This window comes from Aphanomyces invadans (assembly GCF_000520115.1).
Source record: "Aphanomyces invadans strain NJM9701 unplaced genomic scaffold supercont1.17, whole genome shotgun sequence".
NCBI lineage: Eukaryota > Oomycota > Saprolegniomycetes > Saprolegniales > Verrucalvaceae > Aphanomyces > Aphanomyces invadans.
In genome coordinates this window covers 1237716-1255440 of record NW_008580162.1, presented here as the reverse complement: position 1 = coordinate 1255440, position 17725 = coordinate 1237716, and the positions used below count along the sequence as shown (strand labels likewise).

The window sequence follows — 17725 nt, the reverse complement described above, 5'->3', positions numbered from 1 at the left end:
GGGAAGTCGCACCTCGCCCAGCGCGATTGTAGTTCGTACCTTGTTGCAAAATTTCGATATCATATTATACAGGTCTCTAGATTTGGCAGGTATTCCAGATGGCGACAATCCGTCATGTCACCACCATGCCCATCTTCTACGTGCGGTTGATATGCTATGGTGGCGCACGCGAACTTGGAGCCGCCGTGAGTGCGCATGCTCTGCGAGATATGCGGTAGATACATACAATTCTCGCTCTTTCGATGGGCATTGTAGCCGACGGCTGAACAGTCGCTGAATACACATCCTAGCGACGTCTTGATTGCTGTCGTCGGCTGCCCTCTGCTACTACTCCAATTCTTGCTTGTGGATGAAGCGAGCCATAGCTGCGACAGACTCACACGCGAGGGCTCTGTCGAGTTGGAAAATTCGCGAACGCATTCTTGCTGGGTCGACCCTTTTGGTTGAGTTGCATGGGTAGCTTGCCTTTGCGCGCCGGCAGCACGGACAGCGCTCGCGATGGCGGATCCTCAAGGCGGAACTGGGAGGGCTTCACTTTTTGGACGTTCGTGATTCCAAGCACCACGTCCGGTCGGTACGTGCACGCGTGGCAGTCCTCGCAGACAAACGTGTCTTCGTGTATCATCGGCAATGTTTCTCGAAGGCGGCTTCGAAACATTTTGCGGCGGGCCGCGACCTCGTCTGTGTTGAGGGGGATTCCGACTCGACCCCCCACGATGGAGGTGCATGCTGGTACGAACGATGGTGTGTTGTAAAGGATGCGGACACCAGCATCGGTGGCTGCATGAAGCGATGAAAAGAAGCTTGGCCGCCGCTGCCGCCGCTCACGCTCCGCGCAGCACGACAACGAGGTAGCGACTGGCGAGGTGGTTGCACCAAAATGTGGCGGAAAGAAGACCCACGTGGCCGCGTGTGTCGACAATGGCTGCTTCAGGAACGGCATCCACCACAACGTTCAGTGCAAGAAATCTCTACAACGACTATTTATATCGTTGGCACAACTTCTGCCACATGGAGTACCAATACAAGACGGATGCAAGCCTCACGGCGGTGGAGTTCTTCCGGCTCGGCCTGGGTGTGTATGCCATCGTCGTCTAGGCGACGGGCGGCGCAAGCGCCATCGGATGCTGCTTCATTGAGAGATGTCGATGATGAGACTGGTTACGGATATATTGTATCCGGATACGCTTGTATGGGAAATTATCCGGATTCCTGTTTGAAATCCGAAATATTCCGCCGCGCGCCGCGCCTGCACATCTGTCGTCGACGACGTAAGTCCCATGAACCTGGAAGGCGGATCGGATGTCATGGATTACATAGTAAGGGACATGGAAGAGATTGCAGAGGTTTCAGACGAACGGCGATGTCGAAACCACTCGGTAGGGGAACTGATGGCTCGAGCTATGCCCATGGGAATATTCTGGCAGGTCGACGACGACGGTCTGTACCGTCGCGGGTCCATCGAGACAAGCAGCGAAGGCGAGTCTAGTAGTCACCATCCATTCTATCGTCGCAGTTCCATCTCGAGCACGACTTCCTCGTCGGATTTACAGTCTCTACAAGTCAAGGCGTCGTTGTTGGACGAACTGGTACGCCATCGATCGCAAGTTTCGTGGCATCCTTTCACACTGAGACACATTGACATCGATGCGGTCGTCATTTGAATGCTGATCGTGATGGATAATTTCTGACAAGTCTCGATCGTCCCCAGAAAGAACGGCAAGCCGAGCATCCCTTGTTGCCCCTCGTGCACCAGCAACTGGCTGTAGTGCATGCCACGTGCACAGCCCAGCGTGCCCGCATGCGTCAATGGAAGGTTCGTCCATAGAGACAATGCTGTCTGAACCACTGCTGTCCACTCTTCCTCGCACCGCTTTGCCAATAGGACGACGAAATCGCCTTGGCGATGCGCGAAGAAGACGATCATTACGATGACGTCGAACGCTTTGTCTTGGTAAGCTTTGAAGTTCATACGCCGATGCCTGACGACTTCTTTCTTCTTGGGCAATGCAGATCGTCGAGGCCATGCAAGCCAAAATCGAGTCCATGCAGCCATCGCCTGGCTCCCGTCCCCCTACTCCTTCAAAGCGCGCGACTACTCCCAACTCCGACGCGAGTACAGTGCAGCGTCCTCACTCTTCTTTGTGATTTCTATGCATCTGCCCGCATTGCACGGCCGTCTTACACGTTCACTAACGAGTGTACCAGACGATGCGACTCGACAAGCCTTGGAGACAGAACTGACCTCGGCCAAACGCCACGTTTCTGTCATGGAAGCGTCCTTGGCAGAAGCGGTGGCCCAGCGCCAAGAGCTAGAAGCCCAAGCCCGTGTCTTGCGAGAAGTGAACGACGACCTGAGCGCTCGCATTAGTTCATGGAAAGAGTCGCAACCTCACAAGGAGGCCGAGGTCGAGCACGAGGTCGAGCGCAGTTGGATGGAACGCCAAACAACGTGGGAAGCGACCTTCGCGGCCTTGCACCAACGAATTGAGTCGTTGGAGCTCGAGCTCGGCGCGGCACAGCAACGAGGCGATGCAATGCACCGTCAATGGTCCGAGCTGCACCTCACCCACCAAGACGTAAGCGCATGGCCACGGCTGGACTGCTCGCATTTCTGGTCGCACGACCTCACTGTTGCGTCGGTAGACGTTGGAGCACTTAAAACAAGCGTATCGAGACGTTATCGACGCCAACGGGAAGGTCAGTGAAGAGCATCGCGTTCGCCTCGCTGGAGAAGCCAAGATTCAGGTAGCTCCAAATGCCGTTCGATGGCTGGTCCGACATCTGTGGACTTTCCATCGGTATCGTAGGAGTTTGTGGAGCGGGAAGCATTGTGGCATGCGGAGAGGTCGTCGATGGAATCGAAGCAGCACCAGGCCAACTTCGACTTGCGCCAGTCCCAAACAGAACAGAGTCGGTTATCCAACGAATTGGCAGCCACAAGAGCGCAACTGCATGGCGTCCAGGACAAATGGGACGACCGAGTCCAGGAACCGGAGCGCCACGCAAGAACTTGGCGCGAAAAACACGATTGCGTTGTGGCCAAACTCGAGGCGGCCCATGCAAGTATAGCATCGCTTGAGGCAAACGCCACGGCGACCAGCGATCGACTGGCGCAGGCAACTGCGCAGTTGACCCGAACGTCTCAAAGCGCTCTTGACGCTGCCGACCTGCATCACCAGCTCAAGGTATTCGAGTAAAGCGCCGCCGTCGTGGGTTGATTCCTGGTTGTGTGTGTGTACGGCAGAATCGAGTTAACGAACTGGAGAAGTCTTTGCAAGACGTGGAAGGTGCTCTAGCTCGCCGCACAAAGGAGAAAAACGACGCGGTGGCGTCGGTCGCGCGCTTGAACGAGCTACACCAGGAAGCCATCGCCGCGTTCGATGAGAAAGAAAGGATGCTGGAGACGGTGCTGGGCCAAAAACAAGCGGAGCTCGACGCGTTGACGGCATCCATTGAATCCAAGAACGACGAAATCGGGCGGTTGAAGCGGCAAAACTCGACAACGGTGGCAAGTCTCGAGGACCAATTCAAACGCCTGCAGGTACCAACGGTCGTGGAGGCGAATGCGCTCGGGGGTGCGCCGAATGTTGAGTTTCTGCGCTGCGTCGACACACCGGTGGCACACTCACGCCATGACTTTCTGTGTCGCAGGCATTCGACCAGCTCAGCATGGAGTACCACGACACGCGCATCGCGTACGAAGCCCGTCAAAGCCACGTCGAGCAACTGGAGGCGCAACTTCGCGCCGCCGACACGGCCACCGCGGCGTTGCGGCAATCGTTGTCGGAGCAACAGGACCAACTGGAAGCGGTCACACAGGACCGTCGCGACATGGAAGCGCGATTCCGAGAACTCCAGAGCATTTGCCACGATCTCGTGGCCAAGAACGAGCATGCCGAGGACGAAATCCACGCGTTGCGCCGGGAGAAGTCCGAGGTATGCACGTATATTCCGATGAGTTTTTGCGTCCGCATTGGCATATTGTCTTGGTGCAAATGTCGTCAGCGTGGGGTTACGTGGCGATTCGCAAACGGAGCTTGTAGGCGGTGGACACCGTGCGACGTGCTTTCGACGATCTCAAGGCAGCGCACGCGACTCTTCAAGACAAGCTGCGGCAAGTACAACAGGACACTAGCGTTCGAGCCCTCGACATGGAGGCCACGCTGTCGAATCGAACCGATGCGCTCGTCAAAGCACAGCATGAAGTGGACAGGCTGACAGTGGCCTTGGAGCAGCGCCGTGCCGAGCTTGATGAAGTCGCCCACGAGCGAAGCCACCTACAACAAACTACCCAAGCGTTGAACGGAAAGTGCAGCGCGCTGGAGACGCAAGTCGACTCGCTGCGAACGCGCCACGTTGAATTGGAACGTGCGCTGCAGGAAAACAAACAAGTACGCGTGATGCGCGGTCCACAGCAGCGCTCACATGCGTGTCTAGGTAAGCCACGAATGGCGCAACGTTGTCGAGAAAGCCACCAGCGACGTGCACTCGCTCGAACGTGAGTTGCGCCAAGCGCAGGACGAGGTCGCGGCCGCGTCGAATCGAATCGACAAACTCGACCGTGAAAACAAATCGCTGCACGACCATAACCGAGACTTGGCCGAAACCCACGCAGACGTACGTTCTAGATGGAATTTGACGGGTAGAGGGCGACGGGCGATTTAGCTATCGACGAGTTGTAGATGTCCCGTCAGATACAAGCTATCACTGCCTCGCGAGACGATGACCGGCAAAAGTGGCAAGTGTCGATTGTCCAGTGGACTGCCGCGCGAGAGCGCAGCCACGCGATGGTGGAAGCACTGCAAGGATCGATGGCTGAGAAAGAGTCTGCGCTCGCCGTCGCTCGACGAGACTTGGACGCTGCAAAAACCCAACTCCAACTTGCATTGGAGCAACGAAACATGGCAGAGAACCGTCGTCAAGCCCTCGTGGCGACGAATGAGTCGCTGCAGGCGCAAGTGGCGTCCCAAACCGAGTCATTCCAGACCAAGCACGTCGAGGTAGAGCCACTCGAGTGCGGATGCAATGCGTGATGCGGTCGTAGGAGTTTGCGAGCTTGCGCGAAGCATGCCACGACGTGGCGGAAGTGAATCGCATGCTCACGACAGAGCGAGACGCCATTCATGCGCGACTTCGGCAATGGCTTGCCAACTGGTCCATATCGAACGGCGTCAAAGCCGCCCCACAGACCGATGACGTTCAAGAAGCGCTGGACAAGGTCGAAGGGCTGTGGCGCGACCACACCAACGCGACGCGCACATTGGCCGACACTGTGATGACGCTCAATGCAAAACTCATGGCGACGGTGGATGGAAGCGTCCGGTTTGAAGAGGAAGTCGGCGGGCTGGTGCGGGAACTCCTCGACGCATTGAATCAGCCGCCGACAAACCAACCGTCTCCGCGCGACGACGGCGGGATGCAAGACGCGTTGGCGCAAGCGATTGCAATCGTCCGAGCGTACAAACAGCGCCAACCCGTGGCGTCTGCGGCAGGATACCCCGATCTACAGCACGAGGCCGCTCCACGTCAAGAGGAGAACGCCCCCGCGACAAATGCGGTCGTTTCCGCGACGCAGCGACGCCAGCACGACCTACACGTCGCCCAGTTGAACGACCACCTATCCCACCTCATGCAACAATGCCTGGCACTGCAGGCCCGCAACGACAAGTACAAGAAGCAGCTGCATGTCATGCGGCAGCGGGAGAAGCTCCTCGAACGAGATCTCCTCCTCGCGATAAAGTAATCGCGTGAGAGCCTTCCATGCCGCCGCCGCCGCCGTCGACAGGCACGTGTCCCTCCTGCATGCGAGCGGACGCTCTCCATCGAGCCCAACTACATTGATCGTGATTGTGCACAACTCTGCCTCCGACAAGCGCGGCGTCCACGCGTTCAGGTGTGCTCCATACAGTTGCGAGTGAGGACGACCATCCCATACATAATGATCACGACGCAGGTCCATCCTGGAGACTGGCATCATGGCTATCGATGGCCGGCAAGTGGTCGAAGTGCCGCATCCGAGTGAACGAAAAATTGAACGCTGTGGGCTGGCCCTTGTGCATGGCTAATTCCGTCCACTTGTCTGTCCACACAAACGTGGGCTGGTCGTCGTTGGACGGTCCCAGCACCGCGTCGCACTCGAGGCGGCGAGCACTGCGAACGGACGTCACTTTGGCGTCGATGGCGCCGCTCAAGGCAAACTCGGATGGGTTCGTGGCGAGATCGTACCGGGCGGCGATGGCCCGTCCTGGGTCGCCCAAGCTCAGCGGGTCATGGTGGTAGTTGTTGGCTCTACCACGACGGGTCCGAGTCACGGCGGATGGGAGCAACGGGCGAGACAGTACCGCATGAGGCGCTTCAAATGTGCAATGGACTGGACGTGGGGGGCGTCCCGGCGAAAGATCTTGGCCCGGGCACAGTCTTGATGGGACCAGCTACTATCCCTGCCCAAACAAGTTGTCAACTCGTCGGCGGTCAAGGTGCTTACGTGGACGCCATGGCCGCGATGCCCGACTTGTTGTAAATGTGCTCGAAGTACGGAATGTTGTACGATGCCCAATACCCCTGGGCATTCACGACGGCCGAGACGTCGCCGACGACAATGTCGCCTGGGAGTTGCTCGAGCAACGTCAATCCATGCGCGAGCAACGTGCCGTTCGCAAAGCGGGACGTGTCGAGGACCATCCACTGGTTGTTGTACGTGCCGCTGTTGAACGCGCTGAAGTGCGTCGTCCATGTCGGTCCGTCGACAGCCAAGGCGTTGGCGACTTTGGTTCTATCGATCGCAACGTGAGCGCTGCAACGCATGGAGCGAAGTCGTACCGCAGCCAGCTCAAGCATGACTGGGGTGTGATTGTGGCTGCCAGAGAAGCGTTGTAGTTGCCATTGGTGGTTTCCATGACCCCGAGACCGCTGTCGAGGAGGTACCAGTCGTCGACGGACGAGAGATACCCAGGACTCGACGACATGGAGATGCGGCGGCGGGCGCCCGGCTCCCGGCGCGCCTCGTCGTGCTTGTGGTTCTGGCCGTGGTGCGATGGCGAGTCGTCCGAAAACGCGACCGAATCACGAAGTGTTGCCGAGTCGTTGGGATGGCGCGGAGGCAGGGGCAGGTCGTAGTGCTTGAAGACTTTATTGAGGGCCGTGTACGTGTCCCACGTGGCATGGCCCCACAGCAAATCGTGGGGCAGCACACGAACGAGCGCCGAACACTTGAAGTTTGCCGTGGATGGTTTGGTCAACGAGACGACGGTGGCGGCGTCCGTGGCGGCTGGCATGGTGCGGGCGATGAGATTCTGCATGTCTCCGTCTGCATTGAGAAAGAGGAAATCGAGCTCGGACAAGGACGAGTCGTCAACGCTTCGGTGCGCGTTGTAGCCTTGAACGAGGCCGTCCAGTTGAGCTAGCACGCCACCGACCATGGACCAGTACATCGTGTCATTGCGTCGTGGGAACGAGGATGCCACCTGCGACCGCATCCACTGGATGTTCTGTTCGAGAAACGAGTACACTCGCGCGGCAGACGCGAGTTGTATGGCCGTCGGCACTTTGCCGAAAAAGTAGCTGCGGGTGTTCCAGTAGTGTTCGTGGATGCGGCGATGGGTGAGCGCGCCTTCGGCATACCCCGCGGCAAACATGGCTCGAACGAAGTCGTCGGTGCCATTCGACGCACGCGAGGGAGCGGCGCGAACCCACAGCTGCGACCATCCGATTTGAGACACGCTGTCGTTAAAGGTGGCAACAGCGTGGCTGTGGCGAGTAGTGGCGGTGGGGGTGACGTCGAACATGGTCGATGCAACAAGTTGACCGTCCACAGATCGATCCACAACCACTCGAATAGTTGTGACAGACGCATGGAACGACGATGGGCGACGTGATGGCGACGTTGAAGGAGAGGATGCTGCAGAGATCGACGGCGTATCGAACGACAAACTCGACGAGAAGAACCCAAGGTTGACAAGACAGATCAATCCCACTGCTAGCGCTGCATGGACGACAGACCGATGCAAGCGGTGCTGCTGCCCATGACTGAGTGTCCATTGCCGTGGTGGTGACGGCTTGCCCAGCAGCGGAACGTGCTCCATCTCGGCGGCGTTCATCTCGACGTTGGTGACGGCGTTTCAACGAATGTGCCACGATCTTTCACTCGTGCGAGTAAAATGAATCTGTTCAGGAATGAATGTTTTATCCATGTATTTGTAACGTCGTATTGCAAAAAAATCTCGAACAACCCACGACACACGCGAGCCGATTTCCATCGTCACCCACGTCATCGTCGTCGCTGTCTGGACAGCCCATGATGCATTCCCCCAAGGGCTCACCTGCCACAGTTCATTCCACACGTACGCATGTGTGTCGATGTGTTGCGCAGCGACACGATGCCATGAGGTCGCCACGCCTTCAACACAAACCTGCCGCGCGAGCCGAGGTGCAGAATGATGGTCTCGCAGGGGTGGATTAAACGCATGCAATTGGCCAATCATATCGCGACGCGGAGGCACGTTTTATCGAATGATACAGGTTTTCGAACCACTACAGGGTATAAAAGATGGAAGGGTTTGACCCAGAACGGAGAGCATTCCCCCCTTTGCCGCCGCCGCCATCGCGGTTGCCGCAGCGAGTCCGATTGCTACGCTGTCGGCACACTCGCGCCAAAAGGGCAAGAGCAGCAGCACGAACACTGTTGCGCGCTTGTCGCCTTCGATTGTGAACTCGTGGATCGTGGAACTGGACAGGTGGACGACCAACCTCATGCTGGACCAGGTCATGACGGGGTCGCTGTGTTTTTTGGCCCTCGCCATCTACATGTACATAAAGTTCATTCGGCGAGATCGATCGGCTGCATTTGAGCAAGTCCGACCCCATGCAAAGGAAGCACAGAGCCCTCCATCCCGGGAATCGGCGTCGACAGCCGATCCGTTCAACGTCATGCATCCGCACAACAACAGCCCGCCACCGAGGAAACCGTTGAAAGGTGGGCATCATGTGTACCAGCATCCTATGCGAAGGAGAACGCACTCTTCCATGACGAACGTCGACGTCATGGGAATGGCAACGTTGGCGCCACTGCAATCTCCCACCGAGATCATGTCGCTTGCTGCGGTCGAATCTCCCGGTCCCATTCCCGAAGACACGGTGTTCTTCGCCAAGTCTCCCACGCTCCTTCACAAAGGCATCCCGCCCACGCAAGCGGAAAAGCCAGCGAGTCCCATCAAGAAGCGACCGCTTCCCAAGCCTTCGTCCATGCATCTTTCATCCCCCGACATCAACTTATTTGCCGAAATACCCTCCGACAAAGATTCGCTGCGCCATTTGGAGAGCCAACGATCTCCGGACGGTCTGGCGCTAGACGTCATCCTCAACATGCCGTCATCCTCAGGAGGCGGTCACCCTCCGTCGACAGTTGCGATGCCGGTGCCGCCCCCACCACCCCTTCCTCCCATGGTTCCACCTCCTCCTCGCGCAAAGCTGCTCCTGGACGACCGCAACCAACCAGCGCAAATGCAGTTGGACGTTGCTCGAAAAGCGCACATTCCGCTATTTCTCCACTTGCCACTGCATCCACCACGCAAGGACGATGGCGGGGTGCAGTCGCCCAACCATTCGCCGCATCCTGTGCAAGTTCCGATCGACGGCGCAGCCGCCGTGGTCGCGCCCGTCGGCCATGGATCGCACGCGATCAAGCGGCCGAGTCGGTCAAACTCGTTCAACTTTCGCATTGACTTCCACGAGCTCGCGATGGGCGAACTGATCGGGCAAGGGGCGTTCGGCACCGTGCACAAAGCCACTTGGCGGGGCACACTCGTCGCCGTCAAGATTTTGCAAGTGCAGCACTTGTCGCCGGACGTCCTCGACGAGTTTGAAACGGAGGTGCACATCATGAGCGTATTGCGGTACGTGTCAATCAAGGCTCGATGTGACCTGCTGCGCATCGCATTTCGAGATGCGCCGTCGGAATGTCCGTGTGAAGGCCATGGCGCTGCGGACCGCACGCTTGTGTTGGTCGGATGCGACGGGAGTTGACGCTGGCATGGTTCTTGTAGGCACCCCAATATTTGCCTGCTCATGGGGGCTTGCCTCGATCCTCCCACGCGGTGTTTGGTTGTCGAGTACCTGCCAAACGGGTCGTTGTGGTGTGTCCTTCGGCAGCCATCGTCCGTGAACATTGATCTGAAGAAGCAGCTGAGGTATGCCGCGGAATTCTCCTTCCCCCCGTGGCTGCATGTGCGCTCCGTACGTAGCTTTGCCATGGACACGGCGCTGGGCATGCATTACCTGCACACATTTGATCCGCCGATATTGCACCGGGACCTGAAGAGTCCCAACTTGCTCGTGGATGGCAGCTACCGCCTCAAGATCTCGGACTTTGGTCTCGCGCGTGTCAAGGCGCACCACCAGACGATGACGGGCAACTGCGGAACGACGCAGTGGATGGCGCCAGAGGTGAGGGGCGGCGGGTTGCGTCAAGCGGCATCGGTGTGTGCTTCAACACGACGGACATAGGTGCTGGCGGCGGAAAAGTACACGGAAAAGGCCGACGTGTTTTCGTTTGGCGTGGTGTGCTGGGAAACCGTGACGCGTGCGTGCCCGTACGACGGCCTGAGTCAAATCCAAGCGGCGCTCGGTGTACTCAACCACAACTTGCGACCGACGATCCCGCCGACGTGTCCGCCGTTCTTGAAGAAGCTCATGACGGTGTGCTGGGGTCCTGTGCCGGAGAAGCGGCCAACGTTTGCCCAGATCATCGACATGTTGAATAGCAGTACCAATAGAAGTAGCACAGCCATCGGGCACACGTCATAGTTGAATGAGATGTCGATGAGCCCACACGAATCCACGTCATCCGGTTCAAGGAGCCCAGCTCGATTACCTCGTCGATTAGCGTTCTTACTCCGAGTACAAATTCCACACAAAAATGCTGCCTTCGTCCCCCACCGACACGAGCTGCCGGTCGTCCGGGCTAAATTCCAACGACCGGACTGATCCAGAATGCCCCACGCCGTCCATGATGAGCAGACCTATCGAGCAGAAACATTAGCACGTTAGCACAACCTGGGCAGGACAGAGTCGGCCGCGGATCCACGAAACAGGATTGCGAAGGGAAAAAGCACCGACCGGTGTCAAAGGACCACAACTTGATCAACTGGTCTGTGCCCCCTGTGGCGAAGTATGGCATCGTGTGCGCGACAGCCAAGCACGTCGCTTCATCTGCATGCGCCTACGTCAATGCAAAGGCAAGCGTCAGGAGGCGCGCTTGGCTCGATGCACGTCAAGGAATTGCAACATTGCGAAACCTCGCGTCGGCACAGCGTGACACGCATGAATCGAAAACGTTTGCTATGCACGGACCTTGGTGATGACGTTGACGGGGGCTTCGATGCGCAGATCCCAGTACGAAATGCGCTTCTCTTGGCCGACTGTGAGCACGATGCTTTGGTTGCGGGACAGTGCAATCGCATTCAATCCTATGTGTTGTCAGCATGATATCCACACAAACAATGTGCAGCCAGTACCCCCCATCCGTTGAATGTGCGCCGCAATTCGGCGCTCGGTGCGAAGCTCCCAGCACAGAAACGACTTGTCGCGACTGCAGCTGAGCAAGTGCACGTCGTCGTCGAACAAGGCGAGGCCCGTGATCGCCATCGAGTGCTCCTTCAAGTGCGACACCATGTCCCTCTTGCGGATGTCCCACACGCGGACGTCGCCACCCATTCCGCCCGTCACAATGAATCGCTACCATGCCATGGGCTCCTCCATCCACCCGATTCAAAAAAAATTCGATACCTGGTTGTTGCTCAGTACGAGCGCGGTGACGCCTCCCGTGTGGGCATTGTCAATTACCCACAACAATTGCCCCGTGTCCGAGCTGTGGCAGCGCAAGCATCCGTCTTGCCACCCCGACAGGACAATGTCTACAAGGACAAAGCATGCGCTTAGCACGGTCAAGCGGAAGGAAAACTCGGCAAGCGCGCAAACTCCAACGTTTGAGTCCGACGGGTTGCAACAAGCTTCATGCAACACCGTCGAGTCACGCGTCAGGGATAAATTGCTTGATGCAGAAGCGTACCGAGGGAAAACGCCAGGCACGTCGGCATGCCAGCGTTTTGAACTGCAGCGCGGACGACGACCGAGTAGTCGGAGCCGTCCCATATCCGAATCGTGCAGTCCTTCGAGATGGTCGCAAAACGGTCCGAGTGCTGCGGGGCGAACGCGATGGCCAACACGCCGTTCGAGTGGTTTTCACAAATCAAACGCGATGCCATCGATGGCTGCGACGGATGCACCGTCACGTGGTAAATGAACCCGCTTTGGGTACCTGCCATCACCGACCTACAGACGCATTTCGAATCCGACCCATCGACATCAAGTACGTACCCTGAGCCGGCCAACGGACTAAGCCCAGATATGGCGCCCACCAACGACTGCTTGGCAGAATCGACAAAGTCGTTGTTGAAAAATAGGAGGCTGCCATCGCCCCCACCAACGAGCACCCCTTCGTTCCATGCACACAGGGACAGGACGCCGCACGTGCATGCCGAGATGCTTTGAAGGAATCGGCGAGTCTTGACATGAACGACGGCAAAGTCGCCGCTTGTTGTACCAGCCACCATGGTCTCACGGTCCGGTGTAAACTGAACGCACGTGTAGTCTCGCACAACGGGCGCACCGAACTCGACTTTGTTGGCTACAAGTTCCCCCGTGATTGGGTTGAGGACCCAGAACTGGAGCATTCGAGTTCCTCCCGTCGCAAACAAGTACGAGGTCGTGTCGCGTCGCTTAATGTCACGGTGGAAGCCGCCCCAACACACGGCAAGCACGGTCGCTTGGAGTTTTTGCTGTGTCGTGACGATGTTGCCATTCGCCATGTCCCACAGGAAGATGCGGGCATCCCGTTCGTTGCCGACACTTACGAGGAGCTTCTCGTCGTGCGAAAATGCCACCGCTATCAGCATAACGTGAGAACGATGTACCGTTTACCACGTAGAAAGTGGGTTTCCCAATGTGATGGTGCGTACCGTTGATGCCGAAGTCGTGCTCGGACAAACGAAAAAGGAGCTGCCGTGATGCGTAGTCCCACACGAGGATATCCGCATTGGACCCTGCCTGTCCCGACGCGAGGTATCGCCCGGTGGGCGACATCGTAAGGCACGTAATGTTCGCGTCATGGCCGCGGAGGAATACTTGGTTGTGCGGGTCACTCAAGGATGCAATTACGATGCAACCACCCGCAGGGTAAACGTAGTCCTGCCCGTTTGGGTGGTAATGCAGCCCAGCAGATATACCTGAAAAGCCGATGGCGTGCTCAAGCTCCATGGTGGGGGCACTCTTTTGGTTGTCCATCGTCGAAGCGGCGGCCGTCGTGCCAGTGCTGCGGAGGAATACAAAAATAGATTCCTTCGTGTAACAGATCCTTGAGTCGGTCGAATGCGCAAGCGAGCTTGAGTTGTTCAAGTCACGCCACGGACAATAGCGTGGGGACTCAGTAAACTGCCGATTTGCTCAAGCACTTCCGTGGCGTTCGCCTTGGCCTTGGTCGTAGAGCGAGCCGTGCATCGGGGTTTGCTGTCGGTCCCAACTTCCAAATCTGTGATGCTCGGTTGATTTCGCGCGTAATATTTTAGTTGATGTCCAACACAATTATTTAAATATCACGTCACTATATACTATGCTGCTTATATCAATAGACTTTGTAATAAATACAATTGCGCAGCCATAAAAATTCAACGACGACCAAAATCGGGACGCCACACCGCAGATGGAGCAGTCGCCGCCGTCGACGTCCCCAGAGGCGACGACACAGCCGGAGTCGACAATGAAGATCCTTATTAGCACAGACAACCACCTTGGTTACAACGAGAATGACGCAGTTCGGGGCAAGGATTCGTTCCGGGCCTTTGAAGAGATGCTTGCAATCGGCGGACGGGAACAGGTGGATTTTGTCCTGCTTGCCGGCGACCTCTTCCATCACAACAAGCCGAGTCGCGCAACGATGTACCGCACGATGTCGATTCTTCGCACGTACTGCCTGGGTACGTCGATGCTGATATTCACATGCTAGCTTGTTGGGGCTCTCACATCTCCTTTGTGCAGGAGACGGCACGATCAACTTTCAAATCTTGTCGGACCAGAGCTTGAACTTTCCCAATTTTGGACAAGTCAACTACGAAGACCCCAACATTAACGTGCGTCTACCGATCTTCAGCATCCACGGCAACCACGACGACCCAACAGGGGAAGCCGGTCGATCTCTGGCGGCGTTGGACTTGTTGAGCGCGGCGAATCTGGTATCGTTATGCGAGACATCGTCCCCGTCCTCTTGATGCGTGCATTAGGTAAACTACTTTGGCAAGTCGGACCGAGTCGACGAAATCGAAGTGTTTCCGATTCTGTTGGAGAAAGGATCGACCAAAGTTGCAATCTACGGTCTCGGCAACATGCGCGACGAGCGACTGCATCGCATGTTTGCGCAGGGCCACGTTCGGTTTCGTCGGCCCGAAGAGAGTCCAGACTCGTGGTTTTCCATCTTTGTCGTCCACCAAAACCGCGACAACCGAGGACGCGGCGCCAAGAACTGCCTTCCCGAGAGTTTCATTCCAGAATTCATCGACTTTGTCGTGTGGGGGCACGAACACGAGTGCGTCATCGAAGCAGAAGAAAGCATCAAGGGCGACTTTTACATTACACAGCCTGGTTCGAGTGTTGCTACGTCCCTCGTCGAAGGTATCCCTGGTTCCCCCGGAGATGTGCTTAACCCGGCGTAGGGGAAGCTAAGCCCAAGAAGATTGGGGTGCTCGAGATTCTCGACAATAACTTCCGCTACCGCGCCGTGCCACTCAAGACAGTGCGGCCGTTCAAAATGGCCGAAGTGTGCTTGCGAGACCACAAGCACTTGGACCCGTCCGATCCAAAGGTCGGCGACAAGATATCTGCCCTACTCGCACGCAAGGTACGACGTAGTCCACAACATGCACCTTTCTTCGGCATCCATGCCTCCATCTGCGACGCTTGTTGACTGAGGCAGGATGACGTCCATCTTGTCTACTTCCCTACTTGCGTGCGCGCAAGTACCGCATGAACCTTCCATTTCGTTTGGGATATTTTTCAGCTTTACCAGTGAGAACATTGATGGTTGCCATTCGATCGTGTTGTAGGTCCAAGACCTGATTGACGAAGAAGCTGCCGAAAACCCTCGTGCCGATCGCCAAGACACTGCCATGCAAATGCTGGTGCGAATAAAAGTCGAGCACACTGGTACCATCGACTCCTTCAAAGGCTACCGCCCCTTGAATTCCATGCTGTACCACAGGGTTTCCTGTCCTGAGCAACCAGCGATTTGGCGGGCAATTTGTCGGGAAAGTCGCCAATCCGGCGGATATTTTGCTGTTTTCCAGAGGAAAAAAAGCTTCCGCCGACCCCAATGACGATACCAAGTCGACGACGTCGTCTGGCAGCTTGAAGAACCCGATTCGCCCGGGGCCGCCGAATGCAGCAGCGACTTCCATCCTGGGCGTCGAGCAGCTGCTGTCCAGCCACTTGGCAGGGTCGGAAAAAGTGCTTGAAATTTTGCCCGAAACGAATTTGGCCCACGCACTGGAAGACTTTGTCTTTAAGAATGTGAGCTCAGCGTTCAGCGACATCTACGACACAGTCTTGGAGGAATCGCAGGGCGCGCTCAAGATGAACAAGGGGACCTTGAACAAGCACGACATTCAAACACTCGTTGAGAAGAACCTGGAACGACTGCGAGCGGCACAGGCAGTCCATGCTGGCCAGAGCGCGATGGACACGAATGAAGTCATGCGCATGTTGCAATCTGGAGCTGGAAATAACGGCGACGACAACGATGGTTTGATAGACAGCGACGGCGATGAGCCGGACCAAGGCAGCGACGGCGTCCAGGTGGTCGACCCACCGAGGGTGGCGGCCAAGAGTCGTGGAGGGTCCCGGGGTGATAAACCAGCTAATTCGAGTTCGCGGCGGCCACCCACTCCTGCAAAACCCAAGGGAAAAACGAGAAAGGAAATGCACAACGCGTCCGACTTGGACGAAGTCTCTGCTTACGACGACGACGACGTGGTAAACTCGTCCGAGAGCGACTTTGACACCCCGTCGAAGAAGCAACCCCCGGCCAAACGAAAAGCAGCGCCGAAGCGTCAAACGGCTACGAGCAAGCGCAAACCCGCCAGAAGCCCCGATACGTCGCCACGACACCAACCGACCGCCCGCAAGAAACCCACGACGACGCAAAAGACCATCTCGGACTTGTTCTCCCAGACCAGCCACCTGCCATCCACAAATGCATGGCGAGAGGCAGGCGGCCCAACCCAGGTGTCCACTCCATCCAGTACTCAAGCCACAAGTCGCCGCAAGCTGCCGCTGTCGTTTTCGTCGTACACCCAAGATGACGAGGTCAAGTCGTCGGTGCAGCCGCCGTCTTCCGCGAAAGGATGGGGTCGGCCCCGAAAATAAATAGCCAAATACCCAGACACGCAGCTCACGACAACAAGTTTGAATGGAGTCCATCAGAGCGTGCCTTTCTTGGTTGTGGAAGGCGGAAGCAGTGGAGGTCCTGCCGATGGTGGATGCGTCAACTTCGACGGGTGATGATGGTGATGATGCTTATTGGCACCGTTGGCAGCTGCAGACTCGAGGCGAATGTCCGGGAACGACTTCTTGATGTAGTCACGAAATGTTTTCTCACTGGGAAGGCGAGACCGAGGCTGCCCGGCGTCCGTGGGACCGCTCAGCGAGATCAAGTGCGCGAGGTAGTCTTGATGGAGCTTCTCGTAAGTGATCGAAGGCGGCAGCACGATCAAATTGTCGGTGCGATAGAGCACTTGAGTGTGACCGTCCGTCTTGACGCGGGTCTTTCGCCGCGCTGGGACGGTGTGCCCGATGGACGTGGCGTACGGGTAAAACCATTCTTTCAACGTTGTGTAGTCGACACTTGTCGCGTTTTTGTTGGACATGTTGCCGTGCTTCTTCGGAACGATCGATGCAGACACTTGCTTGCGCAGACGGTTGAGCGACCCACCGGAAATGTCAAAGCACGCCTCGAACGCTTGCTTGCACACGTTGCCAAGGTAAGGCATGACGTACGTGTAGCGCGCGCGGAGACCCTTTCCGCGAGACTTGCGCTTGGTCGTCAACGCGATGCTGATGGAGAGCGACGTCAGGATGCACACGTGTTGCATTTCCTTGGTCATTTCGTCCAATGAGTCGATGAAGAGGTCCATCTCCTTCGTTCGACCAAAGATACATCGCTTCGCACAGCATGTGTAGTTCGTCAACTGGATGACTTTGGTGTTCTCCGTCGTGTACTCTTCTTCTTCCTCTTCGTCGCCGTCGTGACGAGGATTTTCGCGCAGTTGCCGGCCTCCTTGCATCGACACTTCGTCGCTGCTGTTCTCGTCGGGACAGTCCCCTCTTTCTTCTTCCACATAGTCCGAATCAGCAGATTCATCTTCAGGTTGCCGAGGCGCTGCTGCAGCGGTCTCTGCGCTTTTGGGGAGGGTTCGTGTCGGTCCCAAAGTCCCGTCCGGAGCTGCCGTCTCCGCCATGATTCTGTCCGTGTCTCGCACGTGACCAACAAATAAAAAAAATATTTTTTCGTGGGGCAAAATGTTTAGTGCATAAACACGCGCTTTTGAGCTCCCAAGACGGAACCAGCGTGTTTTGTCCACGTTGACAAAACAAGAATACACCTCACCTTGCTTGAATTGCA

General features: G+C 56.9%; 7 protein-coding genes across 12 annotated transcripts; 3 read left to right on the top strand and 4 right to left on the bottom strand.

Annotated features, from left to right (window-relative positions):
* Positions 1–210: 210 nt before the first annotated feature.
* H310_08523 (hypothetical protein) lies at positions 211–1141 on the bottom strand. Its single transcript, XM_008874312.1, has 2 exons — positions 1021–1141; positions 211–971 (listed from the first exon to the last, which is right to left on the bottom strand). Exon 2 carries the CDS (start codon positions 941–943, stop codon positions 377–379), a length of 567 nt encoding a protein of 188 aa, XP_008872534.1. The 5' UTR covers positions 944–971; positions 1021–1141; the 3' UTR covers positions 211–376.
* A 90-nt stretch (positions 1142–1231) lies between these two features.
* On the top strand, positions 1232–7006 carry H310_08522. Of its 2 annotated transcripts, XM_008874310.1 has the most exons (16): positions 1232–1271; positions 1321–1379; positions 1428–1589; positions 1712–1816; positions 1886–1954; positions 2014–2116; positions 2209–2579; positions 2647–2748; positions 2811–3188; positions 3248–3544; positions 3655–3939; positions 4047–4394; positions 4441–4620; positions 4686–5003; positions 5048–5896; positions 5957–7006. In XM_008874310.1, the coding sequence occupies exons 2-15, from the start codon at positions 1329–1331 to the stop codon at positions 5744–5746; spliced, it is 3468 nt and encodes a 1155-aa protein (XP_008872532.1). In that variant the 5' UTR covers positions 1232–1271; positions 1321–1328; the 3' UTR covers positions 5747–5896; positions 5957–7006. The 2 variants fall into 2 exon arrangements, with proteins under 2 accessions (XP_008872532.1, XP_008872533.1); XM_008874311.1 differs by having other exon boundaries at positions 5048–7006.
* Positions 5918–8136, bottom strand: H310_08521. 2 transcript variants are annotated; one of them, XM_008874309.1, is made up of 4 exons: positions 6823–8136; positions 6488–6775; positions 6345–6443; positions 5918–6291 (listed from the first exon to the last, which is right to left on the bottom strand). In XM_008874309.1, exons 1-4 carry the CDS (start codon positions 8097–8099, stop codon positions 5946–5948), a joined length of 2010 nt encoding a protein of 669 aa, XP_008872531.1. In that variant the 5' UTR covers positions 8100–8136; the 3' UTR covers positions 5918–5945. The 2 variants fall into 2 exon arrangements, with proteins under 2 accessions (XP_008872531.1, XP_008872530.1); XM_008874308.1 differs by having other exon boundaries at positions 5918–6443.
* Positions 8137–8588: 452 nt separating this feature from the next.
* H310_08520 (TKL protein kinase) lies at positions 8589–10876 on the top strand. Of its 4 annotated transcripts, XM_008874304.1 has the most exons (4): positions 8589–9893; positions 10044–10187; positions 10242–10443; positions 10504–10876. In XM_008874304.1, exons 1-4 carry the CDS (start codon positions 8752–8754, stop codon positions 10801–10803), a joined length of 1788 nt encoding a protein of 595 aa, XP_008872526.1. In that variant the 5' UTR covers positions 8589–8751; the 3' UTR covers positions 10804–10876. The 4 variants fall into 4 exon arrangements, with proteins under 4 accessions (XP_008872526.1, XP_008872529.1, XP_008872527.1 ...); XM_008874307.1 differs by having other exon boundaries at positions 10242–10876; XM_008874305.1 differs by having other exon boundaries at positions 10044–10443.
* An 11-nt stretch (positions 10877–10887) lies between these two features.
* Positions 10888–13341, bottom strand: H310_08519 (hypothetical protein; the record flags this gene model as incomplete). The annotated part of the gene is made up of 8 exons (XM_008874303.1): positions 10888–11018; positions 11116–11218; positions 11350–11465; positions 11514–11733; positions 11785–11912; positions 12068–12330; positions 12376–12943; positions 13017–13341. The coding sequence occupies 8 exons, from the start codon at positions 13339–13341 to the stop codon at positions 10888–10890; spliced, it is 1854 nt and encodes a 617-aa protein (XP_008872525.1).
* A 381-nt stretch (positions 13342–13722) lies between these two features.
* H310_08518 (DNA repair protein (mre11)) lies at positions 13723–16994 on the top strand. The gene is made up of 6 exons (XM_008874302.1): positions 13723–14030; positions 14092–14285; positions 14334–14721; positions 14763–14947; positions 15153–15252; positions 15308–16994. The coding sequence occupies exons 1-6, from the start codon at positions 13757–13759 to the stop codon at positions 16468–16470; spliced, it is 2304 nt and encodes a 767-aa protein (XP_008872524.1). The 5' UTR covers positions 13723–13756; the 3' UTR covers positions 16471–16994.
* H310_08517 (hypothetical protein) lies at positions 15073–17580 on the bottom strand. The gene has a single exon (XM_008874301.1). It carries the CDS (start codon positions 17559–17561, stop codon positions 16524–16526), a length of 1038 nt encoding a protein of 345 aa, XP_008872523.1. The 5' UTR covers positions 17562–17580; the 3' UTR covers positions 15073–16523.
* Between the last annotated feature and the right edge of the window lie 145 nt (positions 17581–17725).

Coding starts and splice junctions, on each gene's coding strand:
- H310_08523 (XM_008874312.1), bottom strand. CDS start 943: ATGCCGTTCCTGAAGCAGCCATTGTCGACACACGCGGCCACGTGGGTC.
- H310_08522 (XM_008874310.1), top strand. CDS start 1,329: ATGGAAGAGATTGCAGAGGTTTCAGACGAACGGCGATGTCGAAACCAC. Junction 2,580..2,646: donor TGCACCTCACCCACCAAGAC/GTAAGCGCATGG, acceptor TTGCGTCGGTAG/ACGTTGGAGCACTTAAAACA. Junction 5,004..5,047: donor TCCAGACCAAGCACGTCGAG/GTAGAGCCACTC, acceptor ATGCGGTCGTAG/GAGTTTGCGAGCTTGCGCGA.
- H310_08521 (XM_008874309.1), bottom strand. CDS start 8,099: ATGAACGCCGCCGAGATGGAGCACGTTCCGCTGCTGGGCAAGCCGTCA. Junction 6,776..6,822: donor TCATGCTTGAGCTGGCTGCG/GTACGACTTCGC, acceptor TGCGATCGATAG/AACCAAAGTCGCCAACGCCT. Junction 6,292..6,344: donor CATTTGAAGCGCCTCATGCG/GTACTGTCTCGC, acceptor CCGTCGTGGTAG/AGCCAACAACTACCACCATG.
- H310_08520 (XM_008874305.1), top strand. CDS start 8,752: ATGCTGGACCAGGTCATGACGGGGTCGCTGTGTTTTTTGGCCCTCGCC. Junction 9,894..10,043: donor CACATCATGAGCGTATTGCG/GTACGTGTCAAT, acceptor TGGTTCTTGTAG/GCACCCCAATATTTGCCTGC. Junction 10,444..10,503: donor CGCAGTGGATGGCGCCAGAG/GTGAGGGGCGGC, acceptor CGACGGACATAG/GTGCTGGCGGCGGAAAAGTA.
- H310_08518 (XM_008874302.1), top strand. CDS start 13,757: ATGGAGCAGTCGCCGCCGTCGACGTCCCCAGAGGCGACGACACAGCCG. Junction 14,722..14,762: donor TGCTACGTCCCTCGTCGAAG/GTATCCCTGGTT, acceptor AACCCGGCGTAG/GGGAAGCTAAGCCCAAGAAG. Junction 14,948..15,152: donor CTGCCCTACTCGCACGCAAG/GTACGACGTAGT, acceptor ATCGTGTTGTAG/GTCCAAGACCTGATTGACGA.
- H310_08517 (XM_008874301.1), bottom strand. CDS start 17,561: ATGGCGGAGACGGCAGCTCCGGACGGGACTTTGGGACCGACACGAACC.